The sequence below is a fragment of the Pseudopodoces humilis genome, chromosome 1 (genome assembly GCF_049639895.1).
Source record: "Pseudopodoces humilis isolate 2021_Gansu_Grassland_sample_001 chromosome 1, ASM4963989v1, whole genome shotgun sequence".
In the NCBI taxonomy this organism is placed as follows: domain Eukaryota; kingdom Metazoa; phylum Chordata; class Aves; order Passeriformes; family Paridae; genus Pseudopodoces; species Pseudopodoces humilis.
The window spans coordinates 131,325,226-131,345,023 of NC_142200.1; the positions used below are offsets into that span (position 1 = coordinate 131,325,226).

General features: G+C 38.2%; 1 protein-coding gene across 2 annotated transcripts in view; it reads right to left on the reverse strand.

Moving 5' to 3' along the window:
* MINDY3 (MINDY lysine 48 deubiquitinase 3) overlaps positions 1 to 11,719 on the reverse strand; it is a 48,271-nt gene extending 36,552 nt beyond the window's left edge. The window contains exons 1-4 of one of the 2 annotated variants that reach the window (XM_005518771.2): positions 11,573 to 11,719; positions 5,148 to 5,227; positions 2,966 to 3,023; positions 2,359 to 2,532 (exon numbers count right to left, since the gene is read on the reverse strand). In XM_005518771.2, the coding sequence (XP_005518828.2) occupies positions 2,359 to 2,532; positions 2,966 to 3,023; positions 5,148 to 5,227; positions 11,573 to 11,669 (409 nt within the window). In that variant the 5' untranslated portion in view covers positions 11,670 to 11,719. Of the gene's footprint in view, positions 1 to 2,358; positions 2,533 to 2,965; positions 3,024 to 5,147; positions 5,228 to 5,317; positions 5,374 to 11,572 lie in introns of those variants that run through there. The other variant, XM_088061928.1, reaches the window with a different exon arrangement.
* Between the last annotated feature and the right edge of the window lie 8,079 nt (positions 11,720 to 19,798).

Below are 19,798 nucleotides of genomic sequence, written 5' to 3' on the forward strand. Positions count from 1 at the left end.
TTTCTAAGCAGAAGGTTAGAGGGCCTAACTCATATAAAGCAATCTTTGAACCTGGGAACTTGCACTACTAAAGCCAACACATGGCCAACAAGTGACTGCTATACACCACAAAAGCAGATGAAAAATGCTATTGCATTCAGTAAGTGTGCTCGAATCCACCTTTTGTTCACACAGCAGGATGATAGGCAGTTTCATTCTGTTACTAAAGAACAGAGTGAAATGCTAATAGAATTACTATTTGAAATAAAGGGAAATAAGTAGAAATTCTAAAGAGAAGTAGAGCTATACATAACCCAAACAATGCTAAATAAAGACAGTGCTTAGTGGAACAAAAAAGAACAAACAGCAAGAGAACATGAGATGTATGAGAAATACAATTGTTTTGAAACCCTTTAAAATGATACTCTCACATGCTGTGTCTAAGCATATTTCATGGCTTTATTATAAACATATCCCCATATTCAATTCTCAAATTGCCTGCCATATGGAACTGTATCTGTAAAGTCCCTGCTCACCCAACTCTTAAGTCCTATCAACTATGACAATGCCAGTTTCTATTCTTATTGAGTACAGCAGCCAAGCAAGAAATAAATGTACTCCTTTGCACTAGCAGTTATACAACTCTGCATTACTCACAGTATCTTCTCCTCAACACCTCAGTCCTGCCCCTAACCAGGTTAAGAAGAGGGTTTACAGGTAAATAGCAGGACAGAGGAAGGGAAAAAGGCCCAAACTTAACTAATACATCTTAAATTGGTGAGCGTATCGCATTATATACAGAAGGCACGTGCATTCAGTGTCTAGCAGGGAATGTAAAATAGAAACAATAAAAGTGATCAACACTGCCCATGACATAAGCAGGCTATACATGGTAAATGTATCCTGGTATTCCATGAGCACATTCCATGCTATTAAGGACAAGCCAGGCAAAACTTGAAGACTTGTACAGAAACGTGAAAAATGTAGTTATGTAATAGGATGGATTAGTTAAAAAATGTTAGTGTTGAGAGTAATTATTAACTTGAGTGTGTGTTTAAAAAGACTGTTGAACATTTTCTACAGTTAAAAGTCCTTTGGAATCAAGCAACACATTAAAAAACAGAACAGTAAGATCCTGTAGATCACTAGTCTCTGCTTAACTTTACCTAGAAAACAAACTTCCTATAATTGGCAAGAGCTTCAGAGTCAAATAAAAAAAGGAAAAAAATTAGGAATTTCAGAGTTACAACTGCCTTGTCTTGCAAAGGAAGGTTTTTTTACAGATAAGTTGCAGATAAAACTTTCTGTATAATCCTTTTTACTTTAAAAAATGGTCACCTTCGAACTCTTATGCACTGACCGTCTGGTTTTTCAACTAAATATCATTTTAATTATTATTCTTTGAGCCTTCTAAAGCACAGGGAGCACTTGCTAGAAGCAGATAATGACTTGTGACAAGGAGCCCCTGCACAACAAATTGCTGTAACTAGCTGTGTACATATAAATCTATTTGTACAATTCTTACTTTGTAGTTATGCCACAAACAGATGACATATTCCTTCCATCAAAAGACAGCACCTCTACAAGCATTATGTTCTCATGTGAAGAGATTTTCATACTTCTTAAGGCTCACGTTCTGAACAAAAACTAAAAGAAAAAGCAGCTGATCTTTTAACACATTATATCTCTCCTGTCAAAAGATTAATAAATACAACTCTCTGATCATATGTGCACAGACAAACTTTCCATGCCACTGATTCTGCAGTAGTTAGATATGACTGGATGACTCAGTGCAACAGATGATGGCTCCTGGAGCCTTGATGTCAGTAACTAATGAAGGAATAAAGACATTGGCAAAAAAAGCAGGTAACTGAAAAATTCTAAGCTATAAAAAAATTATGATAATTTACTAGAAGGTGATTTTAACTGTTTGGAACTGCACAGAAAAATGGAAAAAGGCTACTTCTCCATAACAGGGGGTCCAGAATATTTTAGAATAAATAAAGCACTGGAGAATTTTCTACAAAATTCTTCTAAAACAACAAGTGACAAGTATTCTTCCAGTGTTAAGAAGCATGTAGATGTTTCAAAACTAAAGATGTATCAGGTCCCAGTAAATTACAAAATAAAATTGAAGATTATGGAAATTGCTGAAATTCTAAAGAAACATATATGTTAGAACCCCAGTGACAGACAGCACATTGCTTTCAGCAAAAAGGATCAACGCCTCTATTTACAACAGACAAAAATCTGTCTTTTGCTAATGGAATTACAAAGGCAAAACCTCCATCTGTGAATTAATAAAAAAGCAGTGGTCCCTCAAAAACCACGTAATATTTCACTAAGTGATGGGTAATTTAGCATAGAAATACGTCTTACGAGATTGTTCCTCTCGATGGCTAGATTCTGCAGGACTTTCAGAAATACTAGCAGTTTCTTCAGTTGTTTTTCCTCTTATCCATGTTGCCAGACAGTATGACTCAGAATTATCAGAGCAAGCCATTTCCAAAATATCACATAATGTGTGACAGAGAAGGTTCTTCTGCTCCTCTTCTGAAAGACCAGAAACCTGCATGAGTCTGACTGCTGAGAACCATTGTCATATATAAGTTACTAGTATCTTTTCTATACATTAATGCTATCTAAATAATTACTTTTATCTCATTAATTACTAATGTTAATTGCTCTTTTGCTATACTGGACCAAAGATTATAAAGCTGTCTTTAGAAAAATATGGTTTTATAGAACTTATAACCCATTCCCTTTCTTAATACTGATTTCAATTCATTATTTATAAAACACAGAAGTATTAAGGACCAGCACAGACCTCACAAATAGGAGTTCTGAAGCACATAGTATACATACAGTATGGAAGCACACGAAAAAAAAACAAAGTGTGAAATACTTTAAGTTTTTTGAACTAACACATGCTTTACAAATAAATAAAACAGAAAAATAGTAAGAGGAAAAAAAGAAGTCTCAGTACCTGGACAGTCTCTCCAAGTAGACTTTTCACTGGTAAAAAGCCTCTTCAAAAGGAATGCCTTTGTTATCAAGGAATAAAATATTATTAAAATACAAGACAACGCCACCTTTTAGATCACAAGCCCTACAACAAAGCATTTTTGCATATTTTTAGATGAGTTTCAAGCTGCTTACCATTCAAAACAAGACTCTGAGCCTGCTCTGTTTATTGACTTTTCCCGGTCAAACCAGCTACAAAGGTGGCCTCATAACTACATTTAAAACCATTGAGTTTGAACTTCAAGTACACTTCAAATACACATAGTGCATACTGGCATATACACCTCCAGACTCACAGGACTGCAGTAATGGAGACACAAATATTTTTCAGTATAATTGATCAGTAGTACAAGACATCTCTAGTCACTAACACAAACCCCTTCAGTAGTTAACAAGTAGTTAACAAGCCTGCCTATTTTAATGATTGCAAATAATAACCTGCAGACTAGGTTAAAGAAATCCTATGTATGTAACTATCCCTTCATATCCCTGCTTTATCATCAACACCAATGCTGCAATTAAAAAAAAAAATAATAAAAAAAAATATATATATGCTCCAAATTACAGAGAAGGAACAATGAAAGAAGAAACTTCATGAAGCAGAGTCTTGGGTTTTCTAATTACTTTGTAAGATGCCATTTCAGGTACTTTCAGCACCTCAGAAACAGCTAGTTCAACTTTCACTGCTTTCCTCACACGCTCACCCTATTCTCCCATTACAGATTTTTTGCACACCCCTCTAATAATACACAGCAGCAGCAGACACTGCAAGATCTGTTTGATCCCTTCCTCCTTCCCTAGCTGGAACTCAACCCACTTTTAAATATGCTTTAATTACTTAATTCCAAGGAAGTTTAACTACATCACCTAGAAAAAAAATTATCTACATTTTATATGTTCAAGACTTGGCACTGCCTTTAAACAGCTGGCTGGTCCTATTCCTTACTCTCTCCAATCCCCAGATAAAAAAGACTTGTAATTCTAACATCAAAGACCAGACTCCCTGCATCTGAGAGATGCCATGTTATGGAGTAATAGTAAAATAGTTCATAGTAAAATAGTTTTTTATTGATTTTTTGCCACTTAAACAAATGGTGCTTCTTCCTGCAGTACAAGTCTTTTGGTGGAACCAGCGTTACGAATGGCAGAGGTTTTATGACATTATACACGCCAGAGATGCAAATAATTCCACACTGTCAGTTGTCTGACCAATTACCTTCCAGTTCATGATCAGATTCACTCTGCTACAAGATTTAAGCATGTCCCATAGCAGTGGACAAGGCCTCCAATCAGACTGAGACATATCTGCAGAATCTGATTTGTGTTTAAGAGGAGTCACCAGCAGGTTATCAGAAATAACCCGGTCCATGACTGAAAGCCTGCCTGCTGCTACAAGGTGCTCCCACAGGACTGAAGAGCAGTCATAGCTAAACAAACTGGTATGGCAGAAAAGATTCAGCCTACAGGTCCTATGTCCACCCAGCAGTCCTAACTGCCCTGAAACAGCATTGCAAACAGCATGCATGGCATGCAAGGTACAATCGAGTAAGAAAAAAAACAAACTAAAAAAAATAAAACCACAAATGGTTTAGCGTATCTGCAACACAACTGACATCCTAAACACATTAAATATATATGTTCACTTGACATATTTCAATTATTCTGCTAATTAGGACTTCCAAAGTATAATTTTCCCCTTTTGGTACATAGTAAACCTTGATTGATGTGAAAATCAGCTACTTCAAATATTTCTAATACAGAATTACAAAAAAAAAGCATACATTGACACATATATTACCCTTAAGACCAGGGAGTTCAAGAAATGTGAAAGGATTAGGATTAAATTTGTATCTTCTCTTTTCCTTCTCCCCTTTATAATTCATTGCAGATTTTGAAGTTACTTCTGCTTGGACCAACCTGCTGTATATTCTCAAACATATGTCCTTCTGCAAAATTATAGTTCAAAATCAGCCCATGCCCATCCCTGCCTTTTTACAGAGATTTTGCCTCCTCCACACTTTAATTATGAAATCAAAATACAAGTGATCTGCAGTTTTTTTCATATTTATTTTAACTCCATATATATAAAGAAAAAATTTTGGGCTCACTGATATTAAACCATTCCTATAATAAAGACATCTTACCTGCACAGGTGCTATTACTGCACAAGGGCCACCTTCAAATTGTTCTAATGCAGTTGATTCAGAGTCACTAAAGACAAATCCTGTCAAATGAAAAAGGATTTTATTTAATGAAATACATAAACAACTATGTTTACTCCTTCCCTAACAGAAATGACACCTGATTTATTCACCTTTAAAAATCAGGGTTTTGTTTCCTTGATAATGTAACTGCATATGGTTAACCTATCTGAAACAAAAGAGTCATCAGTACAGATGAAAGGATAGATATTAATTATTTATATCTGCAATTAAATCATGACCACAAAGGTCCAACAGCTAGGGTTTTAAACAAAAGAATTTCTAACTTAAACCATGGTTATTTTATCATAGCTTATTTCTCATCAATAAATTAAAATTTATGTATTATTTTGTCTACATGTGTAATAAAAATAGATCTTGGTACCTTCACTGAACACATATAATACACTTCTATTCTCAATGAATGGCACAGTATGCCTCCCACTGATCTCATTTTTGACCTATCAGTGTATCCTATTAAGACTGAAATATGCTGAGTAGCTTAAATATTCACTTGCAACTCCTGAATAAAACATCTTAATGGTGTTCTTTCACAGAAGAAACACTACATTTACTGAGATGCAACATCACCTATTTTCCCCCTCCAGCTTTAATGCATTTGTATTTCAGAATTATCTTACAGTCACATAATAAAGCAAATACTGGAGCAAGTACTACAAAATTGTTTCATTACCACCTTGCCCTTAAATTTGTCTTTAAGACAAGGTGATTCATAACTTTCATTTCTCATGGATAAACGCACATGCAATTACCTTGATGAAGCTGAAACACGGCAACTTAGAGCGAGTGGTGTTTTGTATTGTCCTTTTAAGTAATAACAAGACTGCTGAAGTCATTCTAGTTCACTGTAATCTAGAAACCATGCAACTGTAGCCAGCAAGTAACCAGCAAACACAAGCAAGTGGGGGCAGGCAGAAAGGGGATACACATGCATTTTGAGACTGCCAGTGTCAGTCTCAGCAGAAAGAAAGTTCAATGCTACTTCCCCACAATTTCTCCTCCTAATTCTGCAGGATTACATGCTGCCAATAACAAAAGCATCTCTAAGCCCTGGATGTGAATTTGAACTAAGGAAATGCATCCCCCCTCATCACAGCATGGCAAGTACGTCATCCCAAGCAGCAAGAGCCAGGACAACTTGATGTTTTGCATCCCATACTTCATCACAGAATAGTAGTTGTTCCACAACAACGTGAATTTTTTTATTTTTAAAAGGATCAGGGTAGCCATGGGGTTTTCACTGTATCTGACCAAAGGCTCCAGGTTTATTTCTAGCCACATGTGCAAATGTGCATTACAAAGATGTATTTTATATCCAAAAGCTAGGTGCCTATGTCAAGCCTACATATTAGATCCAGAATTACCTGATGTAGCAATGAAGCTCCATTAATTCACACCTGAACCAAAGATTACAGTAATGTTATTTCACTGCCCTGTTAACGTGACCTACTAAGAAATATCATCAGTCCTTTCAACTTTCTGAATTGGTTTGTGCAGGCTAAGAATATTAAAAGGAAAGTCCTCCTCTGCTTTGAAGCGTTACTGCATGCCATCTAAGCACATTTCAACAAGACAGCTTTTTTAGTAGTTTTAATGATTTGTTTCTGCAGAAAAACAACATACTTGGGTGTGGTACCACTAAACCACACTTAAGAAATCTTGAATTTGCTTCACATTCTTCAGGCTTCTTATAGAAGGCATGAACTCAGCTTAACCCTGCCCTGTTTTTCAAAATTGCTTCCTAAAAACAAAGAACATCGAGTGATCCACCTGAATGAATACAAATTTGAGACAGACAACGTAAAGTTGACATCACACAGGATTTCACAGAAGACAACCACAGGCAAAACACACATAAAATACTTTCTTATTACTTAAATGTTGCTTAATGCATAATAAATATTAAGATTCTAAAAGCTGTTAAGCAAAAAAGTGGGCTTCAGGCAGTATGGTCTTGCTCTTTTTTAAAAGTTTTACAGAATTGAAAGTCAGCTCAGGTAAAATTTCAGAAATCAACACTCTGAACTCCAGCTAGGTTCAAGTCTACCTCAGCCTGAAATCACATCTCCTCACCTTTTTAACTCTCCACAACAATCACATTTTGGGCAATCTCTGTAAACACTCATCAAACCCACACTCTTCCTTATGATTTGCAAGAATGGCCTGGACACCCTTTAAGCTACCAAAATGAGAATCTGCAATCCAGGATAACTTCTCCTTACTCTCTCTCTCTTAACCATTCTTATCTATCATACAGCTCTTCACTCAAGATAAAATTTCAAAAAGAAAAATGATGTAAAGCAGCCAAAATATTTTTTTTTTTTTACAATTAATCTATCTGCCTTTTATTCGTGAGTATAATTAACATCATTTCCCTGCAAGAAACATAAAATAATGTCATTACCATATATCTTCCATGTCATTTATAACCCTATTATACACTGCACTGACCCAATTTTTTCAACATCACTACTGCTCTGTTGCTTTAACCTTTTGGGGCAGTGTGGCAGGGAGATGGAGTGGATCTAGATTCCTGTTGATAGCCAGTGCATTGCCTAGTATTTTGCGTAATGACACTGAGAAATCTGTCTTTATATCCTTTGTCCACTATAATCACACAAAACAAAGTTTTATTCTCCTTATTTCCCCATTTGGCATTTATGAAGGTCCACGTTTCTTTCTTGCATCTCATTCTTAGCTCTTCTATGTACAGCTTGCCAAAATTAGCATATGACTTAGCACCCTTGTCCTTCATCTAATATGCCACTTCACAGTCCAAAGTACAATAAAACCCATTAATTCTTCTATTATGACTACTCCACCACTTTCCTGCATCTTTTTATTACTAGCCTATTTCTAAAAAAATATTTTTTCCACCCAAGACACCACAGACATAACTGTCATCTCACAAAGGACGCTGTGTGTCTCTTCAGTATTTTCAGTCTGTACAAAACCCAATTCTACTTGAATGGAAGAGACAAGGGAATTAGCAAAGAGCATGCAACACTAACCAGGTTAGAAAAACCCCTTGCTGATCCGGTCTAGCTATAAAGATGCTGTGCTACTCATTTTCTGTCCTAGAATCACAGAATATGTTGAGTTGGAAGGGACCCGCAAAGATCATCAAGTCCAACTCCTGTCCCTGCAAATGACACACCAAGAATCACACCATGTGCCTGAGGGTGTTGCCCAAAGGCTCCTTAACTCTGCCAGGCTTGGTGCTGTGACCACTTACCTGGGGAACCTGTTCCAGTACTCAACCACCCTCTGGTTTTTCAAACCTTTTCCTTTTCCAACCTAAACCTCCTCTGACTCAGCTTCACACAGTTTTTTCAAGTCCTGTCACTGGGCACAAGAGTGAAGAGATCAGCACCTGCCCCTTCACTTCCCCTCGTGTGGATGTTGAAGACTGCAATGAGGTCTCCCCTCATTCTCCTCTCCAAGCTGAATAAACCAAGTGATTCAGACACCTCTCACCATGGATTTGCATTTCTTTTTCTCTTTTGGGATACAAGAAGTGCCTGATGGAAACACTAGAATAACACATTATTACCCAAACTGCCTGATGGAAACACTAGAATAACATATAATTACCCAAACATGAGGTTTACAACATATCCTAGTGTTTCATTCTTTCTCTAGCCCTGGGAATAGAATAATACACATTTTGCTTGTGGCTTTAGGTTTTCCAAGCATATCTTAAGAGTAAAATGAAACTTCTGAAATTTTCTGTGGGGAGAAAAACCCCCCAAAAAACCCCAATTTTCCTGCCCACATAATGGAAGAAGCATTTACTACAGCAATACCACAACAAAATTCCACAGAATGGGTTGTGGATAAAGAGACAGAAAGTCCTGTAAAGGATTGAGGAACGTATACAAACTACCTAGTAGGCTACCATTAAACTGGGCAGCTGGAAGAGAATCCAGACATAATGGACCTTTTTACACTGTATGTTATCCAAATACACATGAACTGTACATCCTACTATGCTTTTGCAGTTAAATGCTTGTTTGAGAAGACAATTCCATCTTTCTTTCCAAAGACCAGTGAGAACACATCTTATGTAACCCTGTGAGGATGCTGTGTGCAAGTCTGCCACACATTTATACTGGAGAGACATGATGCCTCATGCCTTGGGGATGATCTGAAGAGCAGTTTTATGCATGAAATTTGTCCCTTGGATCAATGGAGAAATTTACTTCTAACATAGGTATGTTCCTTTAGGGGTCAGTCATCTTCTCAGGTCCTTCCCAAGTCCTCATATCAATGCCAGGAAACACCGAAGAGCAGAGAGAAGCTTTGCACTACATTCCTGCGTCTGCTTTGAGGATTCAGGTAAATGGAATCCACAAGGTTCAAACTGCAATTTCTGCCGCAGACATAAAGAAAAACTTCTGTAAAGATCTCCACACAAAAACCCTCACAACAATTTTACAGCCATGCCTCTGTTAAGTCCAGAATAAACCAATATATTTAAAGTTGCCAATGCAGAAACCTGAGGGAATTACTGCCACTGTCTCCCAACAGCACATCCTCATGAACTAGGTCAGCTCTCTAAACTTCTTGCAACTCATCCCATTTTCAAATGAGTATGATGGTTAATGAGTTTGGTGCATAACAGGATTCCAGGAATGTGCTGTCTTCACTGAGAAACTGACAGGTATCAGTCTTACGTTCCTCAACACCCTTTCTACTGCCTACTTTTCTTTCCAAATGAAAATCATAGGTCTCAAATTCCAAAGGGTTTGAGAAAGGATCTGACAATGTTGAGCAAGTATCTGAAACAAATGCCAGTGCTGTCACTACAATCAGAAGAAATAAAAATAAACAAAAAAATCCAACACCAAAGTAGATGTTTGATGATTTCAGCACTTACTATGTGGAACAGGGTCTATCTTTTAAACTTTCAAGTGTCTGGAAAAAAAAAAATCTTGATACTTTTTTGTTTTTTTCTTTTTTCTTTTAAATCTTGATGAGTCAGTGTTGACGGGCCTCCTTTGCAGCAAGTAAATGCTGCAGAACTTTTTCAACAAAATAGAAACTGAAAGCTAGGTGAAAGTATTATGCAGCTACACAAGGTAAGTGACTGGAATCGACTGTTTCGATTTTCAGCACAAGACCTCCAAACAGTCTAACTTAATGTCATGGAGTTTTGCTACACAGAATTGATTATACTGAGAAGGATACAGAGAGAAGGGAACAGATGCACTACACATTCCAGTCACAGGACCTCCCTAAAGACAGATTGGAAATAGCAGCTCCATTGCAGAAGCCACCAAGAACTCCAGAGACCTTTTCCATTAGCCCCACACTCAATCACAAGTACAGCACACTATAACACACATTTCAATAAATTTTGAAACTCCTAAAATTTCTCATACAATCTTTAAAATTTTAATTGCAGCAAATCAACAGTTAAAAAAATAATTAAGCTTTTTAACACCAATTCTTTTCTGACTTTGCATGCACTTTGTACTGAAACCGCAACATTACCAAAACTTCAAGAGATATTTCAGAAAGTAATCATATTTCAATAACCAATTTTGTTAGGAAAAGCAATGGCTTTGCTGTGCCTGCTTAAATTCTAACCTTTGAAGGAATTTGTTTGGGTTTTTTTCCCCAAAATATTTATCACTGAATTATCTGAAGACAGATGAACCGAGTGAAAAAGATAAGTCTGGTAATGCACTGCGTCTAGTAATGGGGAGCAGCTACTCAGATCCCAAATCTACTAAAACTATGTAGATGACAAAACCCTTGTAAAAAAAATAAAAAGGCAAGGAACAGAGAGCACTAAGAAACTTCTGCTTTACTTCTTGACATATGATAATACTGGTATGCACCTGCTTCCATGGCCAAATAACCAGTTTAAAAACCACAGCCGTTTAAAAAAAACGAGTCACTGTCTCAAACCTGGCCCCACTTTTGCTAATTCTATTTGTGAGTCACATATATTTCACAAAAACCAGAACTACAGCACAAGTTCTGACCGTTTCCACAAGCTACGTAAAATCATGACACGAGACGCTTTTGTTATATTTAATAAATTCAGATCCTTTTCTACACAATTTCAAGTCCCTGCGTAGACGTGGGGCTAAAGACGACCATGCTGCAAAAAAACTAAATAATTATTTCGCAAGGGAAGCTGCCGCATCATTTTCCCGCGTGGGCCAGCGCCGAGCTGCCGCTGACAGAGGCACAGGAGCAGTGCCCAGGGCACGGCGCCCCTCAGGCACCCGGAGGCAGAGCGCGGGGGGCGGCGGGGGGTGCTGCGGGTGTGCCCCGGCGGGCGGGCCGGGGCAGCGAGGCGGGAAGGGCCGGCGGGGCACGGCGCACGCAGGTACCTTGCGCCCAGCGGCAGAAGATGGTGTCGGCCAGCCCGCGGGGCCCGGCCTTCTTGCCCCACACCAGGTGGACGAGCTCCTGGCCCGCCTCGGACATGGCGGGGCGGCGGCGGCCCCGGCGCCGGGCGGGCGCGGCGGCTCCGGCGGCTCCGGCGGCCCCTGCGCAGGAGTGGGAGGGGCGGGGCCGCGCGGGCGGGGCGGGGCCGGGCGGGCCGGGCGGGGCGGCCCTTCCGCTTCCCCAGCAGGCCCTGGTGCTTCCGCGGGCCCGGGGGTGGGCGGCCGGCTGTGCGTGTGGGGGTGGTCGTCACTTACTAATACGTCCCTTAGGCAGCGGTCTTTCGACCCCAGAGTTCCCCAGATCAAACTGTTATGTATTCGCGCTTGGAGTTCTTGCTGTGGTGTGCAGCCGAAATGGAGCGGCGGTGTTGTGCCCGCTTTCTTAAGCAATTACTTTGTCGGTAGGGTTGGAAGGGTGCGCTGGAGATAGAATTAGAGAATCATAGAATCATCGGTGTTCGAAGAGACCCTTACGAGCATCAAGTCCAACCATCACCCAGCACTGCCACTGTAACCCCTAAACCGCATGATTAAGCGCTGGATCCAGACACCTCTTAAACACTTCGGGGATGATGGCTCCACCGCTTCCCTGGGCAGCCTATTCCAATGTCTGACCACTGTAACGGTGAAAAGGATTTTTCTAATAATCCAGTTTGAATCTCCCCTTTGACAATCTCCAGGTCAACTTGTCCAAGCCCTCACTAAGGCAGAGTCACCTGGAGCCTTTGACGCAGGAAAGTGTCCAGGTGGGTTTTGAACGTTCTCAGAGAAACACTTCATGACCTCCCTGGGCAGCCTGTGCCAGTGCTCCTCATCTTGTCGCTGAGCACCACTGGAAAGAGGCTGGCACCACCCTCTTGGCACCCGCCTTTTTATATGCATTGACGAAATTCCCTTTCAGTCTTCTAGACTGAATAGGCCCAGTTCCAGAAGTCCTTGTACAAGAGATGCTCCAGTCCATTAATCATTTGTGTGGCCCACCACTGGAGCCTCTCCAGTAGTTCCTTGTCTTTCATCATACCCTTAGTGCTTTTATAAAGATTGAGCACATATTGAGGCTGTTACATGTGTAACCATTCTGAATTAAATATGAAAAAATAGCCAATGCAAGCGTGTTTCTGAGTTTTTTGGCATGTCATACCGCAAATTGATCAGAAGATGGGGTGGTTGTACTTCTGATTTTTAAATGTTTTCAAGTATACGCACAGTTAAGCATTTCCTGAATAATTGCTGACAAGTCATCAATTTCCTTCAACAGAATGGATTCTGGGAATAAATAAGGCAATTATAATGGACACTTTTAGATTTTTAGCATAAAGAATTTCAAACAATGGGAAGGAATTGAATTAGAATTAAAGGCAGCATGACAACAAAATCAAGTTCTATATACACTATAACAAAGGCCATCATGTTGCTAGGTTTTGTGTCTTTTGAATCCATAGTGCAGTAAAAAGCTAATTTTGTTGTAGTACTTTGAGTTTAATACAAGGTATATCAGACTTGAAATTGTAAACATCCTCCGAGCAGGAGGAAAACACCAAAGTTCATTTATTTTAAAGTGTGTTGTATATACATGTGAAGTATTTCAGAAAAGTAATTATCAAAATGGTTCCAAGTCTAAGTCAGCTCAACAAATTTCAGACTCTATCCATTAATAGGAAGGCTTTACAAGTCAGAGGAAAGAAGTACAAGTTTTAGGCCAGCTCTTCAAGTTCCTGGGCTTGTAGGGAATAAAATTTATATTGTCATAGATGCTTAGGGTGCAGTCTGAAAAACAATTCAGTAGAGAGAGGGAAGAAGGCACTGCAAAACAAGGATGCTGAACCTGCAATGGGGTGATCGCCACTGATGTATGGCAGAGGAGTTTTATGGCACCACCCAGAAGCACCAAAAGGCTGGAAAAGCTCCTCCTCCTCTTCCATCTCTGGTGTCCTGTATCATTACTTCAAGATAAACATTGTATGTCTCCACAGAATGCTATGAAGCTGGTGAAGGGTTTAGAGAGTGAGTCATGAAGAGTGTCTGAGGGAGCTGGGGTTGTTTAGCTTGGAGAAGAGGAGGCTCAGGATGGGCCTTGTCACTTTCTACAGCTACCTGAAAGGAGGGTGTAGGCAGGTGAGAGGTGGGCTCTTCTTCCAGGCAACCAGTGACAGGATGAGAGAACATAGTCTCAACTGCACCAGGATAGGTTCTGGTTCGACATCAGGAAGAATTTTTTATGGAGGGGGTCATCAAGCTCTGGAGCGGACTGCCCAGGGAGGCAGTGGAGTCACCATCCCTAGAGGTGTTCAAGAAGCAGCTGGACATGTCACTCAGTGCCATGGTCTAGTTGACAAGGGGGTGATCAAAGGTTGGACTTGATCTTGAAGGTCTTTTCTAGCCTAAATGATTCTGTGACTTTGTGGTGATTGTGGAAAGCAAGTTAATGAGCATGTCCTTTGATTTCATAAGTACAAACAGGTATTTACGGTGAAACTTTTCCACATATAAGGAAAAGCTGAGTCACAACCTGAAGACCTGTGAGCCAGAAGAGATCCCACAGTTTAATGTGCTCTAAATACAAGTGCAACAAATTTACTCTGTCACCATAGAGCGCAAGAATGCTTATCAGCTTCAAATCTGTGATTACAGACCTGCAGATGACCTAGCAACTCACATCTCCTGTAACATCACACTATAAAATTGCATCTATATTTCTAACCTGAGTTAGAATGAAAAAAATTGCCACATTTTGGTGCAGTAGCAGTATTTTTGTGTAGCAGTGACTGGTTTGCAGCTAATGCCTTGTGTTGCATAAAAATGCTCTCACCAGCATGATGTGAACTCTGATATTGCTAATTTGATCTGTATAATTTGATATGAGAAAACATATTTTCAGAGTTACTCACAATACTGGCAAAAGCAGACAGCAGTGAGAGACACAAGATGTTAAGTGATTTGACCCATCTTGATTTGGCTGGCATACAGCACATGGAATTCAATATAGACAAATAAAAATTAATTCATCTAGGAACAAGGGAGCAATTCTGGGGATATGTGCCAACTGGAACAATCTGTCGTGTGTTGGTTAGGAAAAGCATTAGGAAATTATTTTGGAAATACCATGAAATATCACTGAAATCACTAGCCTCACTAAAACAAATGGTAAAAATCAAACTATGTATCAGCTGTAGCAAACAACACTGAATCCAAGCAAATGAGACTCTGGATGTCATCAGTTTCTTATAAATGCTGGGCATTAATAAGATAATGGTATGCTGCATATGCCTACCAAAGATTTGGACAGGAAACTTCTTGTGTGAATTAATGTAGGTAGCTGAGTTTCAGTTAGTGAGGAGGACACTAAAAATGATGATTAGGCTCAGTTGTTCAACAGCACATTGACAGCTATGCTGGATTTCAGAAATAAATGTAAGTGGATTGAAGTCAGAACTCTTGAACAGAGTGCAAATCTGCATACTACTACATCAAAATAGTTTTTTCTAAAATTATGAAAGTGGTAATTAATAATTTTTATGTGGACTCTGGGATGTAAAAACTGCTATAAAGTCAGGGCTTCATGGAAGATAAATAGCAGATTTATCTGCATTTTGGGCCTTTAAGTCCTTAAAGTATTTAGAGGTGTGCAAACAGAGGAAGATTAAAAATTACTGCTCTTCAGCATTGTTTGGTTATATTATGAATAATATGCATAAATTTTAAACTAATTTTTCATATAGTTTCTCTTAAATGCAGGTTTTGTCCTTTTTTTAATGTTGGACTGCCATCATGTGGTTGATGACTTAAGGTGCACTTTTTTCCCTTTGTGCAATGCAGCTAATTCTTTCTGCAGGCTGGTGTGGTGGGTTTGGGGTTCTAGGAAAACATAGCAGTTACTGTTCTTTCCCTTTTAATATCTAATCTAAACTCAGATTAGCTTGACTCTGCTGGTTGCAGTATGTTACATCTTAGAACTGTTCTCTACTAGATAGAAGGAGTAGGTAAAGGATGTAAGCATATAGTGTTTAAGTGTGCAGTCCCATTTGGTTTACTTAATATATTTTTTAAGAATTAAATCTCTTCATGAAACTTTCTGGATTAATTGAGAATATATGGGTTTACTGATATGAACTGTTGACAGACAGCAGTACAAATTATAGACATTATCGATTTTTGCCAGACAAATCTCAGTGAAGTTCATTTACACTGAGATAGTTTTGCCGTACTTGTCTTTAAAAAAGCTGGCTTGGATGGTAGGAAAAACAAATGTATTAATTAATGGCAGGCTACTTAGTCCATACAGATACAAAGGGAATTGCAATGGTCTTGTATTGCTAAAATGTTCTGAGGAGGTAGAAATGTGTATTTAAGTTTTCTACAATTCCCTTTTCTTTATTTATTTCCATCTTTTAATTGCCTCACCCTGTCCTTTTGCCCTCTTAACCCCACAATACAAAAATCAATCTGTCAATCAGATCTGTATAGAGAAAATGTGATTGAGAAGTTAAAACATTGTGGTAGTCTAGAAAATGCTGTTGAACCAAATCACGAAAATGTTTCGTTGTCTACTTGTTGGGGTAGTTGGATGCCTACTTCCTACTGGTGTGAATATATCTGAACTTTGTTCATAGTGCAGTACTATATAACTCTTTGCTCTCAGGGTGATCTCTGAGAAGAAATTTTAATATCAGAAGTCATGCTCAAAATTCCATTGTGTGCACATTTGTGTCTGAAGAATGATGAATGTCACCTGTAATCAAAATGCTGATTCCTCTGTCCCTTGCAGCAGAGGCAAGTTTTGGACTATGGCTGACATTGATTCTTCGAGCTAGTTCTTGGTGAAGAGGTAAAGGTAATTGTAATAGCAGTAATGGCAAAGTGGTGGTGGGAAGAGATGCTGATCTCTGTTTTGTGCTGAGGTCAGACAGTGGGACACTGTATGGAAGAGACAAGAATATAGTCATGCTTATCTGCCTGGTGTACCCATTCTAAGCTGGAGTGGCCTAACAGCGGGTTTTGTATGGCAGATGAAAAGGTCCTCCAATCTAGAGCAGAGTAAGGTGCTTTCTGTCAGGAGAAACACTGGGAGGAAAATTGGCAACTAAAATTTAAATTCTTCAGGTGTCAAGGGACATCCTATGGCCCTGACACTTTCATGGTCCCTTTTGTCTCTCCTTAGGCCTCCTTGTTTTGAGAAGAGGACAAAACTTTTATTTTGACCTATGTATCAAGACCAGATTCTCTGAGAAGATAAAGTTCAAGTCTAAGAAACAGAAAGCTCTCCTGTTTTTTATTTTCTCTTTTGAACAGATGAATGAGTGTTAGGTGGAAAAATTTCTTAGTTAACTGGCTCCTACTGAAATTATAGAAGAGACTGAAAGGGCAATTTCATAGTAAGTATTTGCCTGCAGAATCTGTTGATGAGACTAAACAAGACAGTGATCTTCCTGTGCATGTGAATGCTTGGGATCGGCATCTTTGTGGAATGGGAAGGAGTTTCTGGAGAATCACAACTTTTTTTGATAGCAAGGTGAAAAAGAGTTATTTCTTGTGTATATACCATATATATGTATATATATATAGTGTCTTAATGCTATAGACAATAGATTGGTTTTAAGTAAGCTGTTTAAAACTGCTGGAGCTAAAACTCCAACATTTGCAGAAACACCAGTGAGTGAATATCCCTGTATTCCTAGTACAATCTACATCCAAACTTAACCATTCTACTGACGGTTGCATTTCATTTGGAAAGAAGAAAATTCACTGTTTCAGAAACAATAATTTATTATTTTTTTGCAAGTTACCATGGAATTTTTATGTTTGAAGACAAGAGTCATCTTTTCCCTCCCAAAGAGAAAATCCTGAGGTCCTCTATTATTTTCAAATAAAATGATCTTACAGAGACAGGGAATTTAAACATCCATTATCCTTATGTGGTCACTCAGTGTGGAGCTCTCAGCAAATGCTTTGCATTATGGACTTCAGTTTTTTGGGAGGAAAAAAAAAATACATTGTAATTGGCAAGGAAAAAAGTCTGTAATTAGTAATACTATTAGTAGTATAATTAAATTAAGGATGTCAAGTTCCAACACAGTGATACTAATACTGTATCTCTGGCATTATTAGTTAGAAGTGGCTCAGACAAGCTTAAAGACCAATTATGCAGTGGGCTAATAACTCGCTGTGCAGTCAGTATCCTCTGGTTAATTGCAGTTTACCTAGCTGTGACAATGCACAAAAGGAAAGATAAAAGGCATTTAGCTTCATCAAATTTAGTAATGTGAATTACATTTCAAACTAAAAAGTTATTTGATACAAGGGACTGAATTTTTGATTTAAAAAAAAGCTGAATTTAACTATATTAATTGCACTGAAATGTTAAAAGAATTAAATATGTATTATTTAGTCAAAATTAAACAGGGAAGTTACAGTCTTATAAAAGGACTGGTTTCCAGCAGAAGACGCCATCAACATGTTTTAGTTTTTATCATGGAAATTTGGTTTTACTGGGGAAGTTTTGTTTCCAAGCAAGTGGTGTGTTGAGAGACTGCAGAATGAAGAGGTCATTCAGATGGCTGATAGCAGAAAGCAAAGATACTCAGAAAGTGGTCTGTACTAAAGGGATAGGCACCTCCTTCTCTAAGTGTAGCAATAAAAACCATTTGCCCATTTAAGTGTCTTGCTCTCTAAATTATTTTTCTTACTTTTACAGGTTTTCTGTTTCAAGCTCCCCTTTTTTCAAAAGCCTGACACATTGGTTCTCATCTCCCCATCATTTACAATACTTCTGTTTAGTAATGCTTGCCTTTTTCATAAACTTTCCATTCTAAACCATTGTTTTGTCTCTTAATCTAAATGTTACATTTTTTTATTCTTGCAACAATCTGCTTCTTCCTGTATGACATTATTCTCTTCTGATTTGTGATAAAAATTCATTATTTCATCTCTTTTCATAGAGGCAGCTGAAAATCTCATCTGCTTTCATATTGATACTCTCTGTGAAAGAATCTACGCGTTCTTTGGGCCTGTGACATGTGTCTGCAGTGCAACCTTAAAAAGTATCACATAATTAGGACATTTTAAGAATACATAAGGAAGAAATCAAGGATCAAATTCAAAAGGTGCACCCATATTTGGACCACTGATTTGTTCAGAGGAGCTGCTGTACTGAGAAAAGCATCCATCAAATGTGAAAATTCAGGGAAAGGGGGTTCATGAGTAACCTCATTATTGAGTGGAAATGGTCTTTTCTTTCATCAAAATATTAATTCCTGCTTTCTCTTTATAAAATGTTATCATCACACCAAAATGAATCATAAGATTTTATACATCATTATATTTATATATAGCTTGTTTATAAAATTGTGCGTGTGTGCATCATGCACTCAAGCTCGACCTTTGGAAGAATGCAGCCAGTGGTTTCTTTGGATCATTGAAATTAACTGGTTTTCCATATTTGAATGAAAATTCTTTGCCCAGTAGAGGGTGTTGTAGTTCTTAGAATAGCTAGAGTACTGCTACTTAGCTTAACTAAATTCGGTGAAAAAAAAATCCTCAACACATTCGTGTGGTTGAGAAATTAAGGGTCAGGGGGTCTTGCTGAATTATAACAGCTGAACATCTGCTTTGGAATGTACGAAGTGAAGGATTCAAGTTTACAGTTTCCCACAACAACTATAACTTGTCTCCATTTTACACACTGGTGGCATTTTTACTGGTAACTTTTATTCTTGAACATATAAACCATGTTAGACTTTGGGTTGTTGGTTTTTTTTTTTTCTTTTAAATTTCTCACCAAACAAAATTATGCTGATTATTTTTTCTTCCCATTCTTTTATTTAAAAAAAAAACAGAAGAATAAATACTAGTAAAATCTAAAACATCTCTCCTGTCATGTTAAGCAGCAATTGATAGACATCAAAGCTTCAAGTGAAGATTATGATCTAGAACTGTCTAGATAAATTAGGAACGTATCCTCAATACCACGTTCCTCTTTCAGTTAAAAGCTGTGTAGATGAACAGGAGCATTTCCTCAACGCTACATTTGTTTGTTACTTAAAACCATCTATTCCTGAAATAAAATACTTGCAATGATTCATAGTCCCTATAGACTATAACTGGAAGTATTAGAAATGTTCTGGTTTTTTTTTTTTAAATTTGTCTTTATATGGAAATAAACAAGTTTTCTAG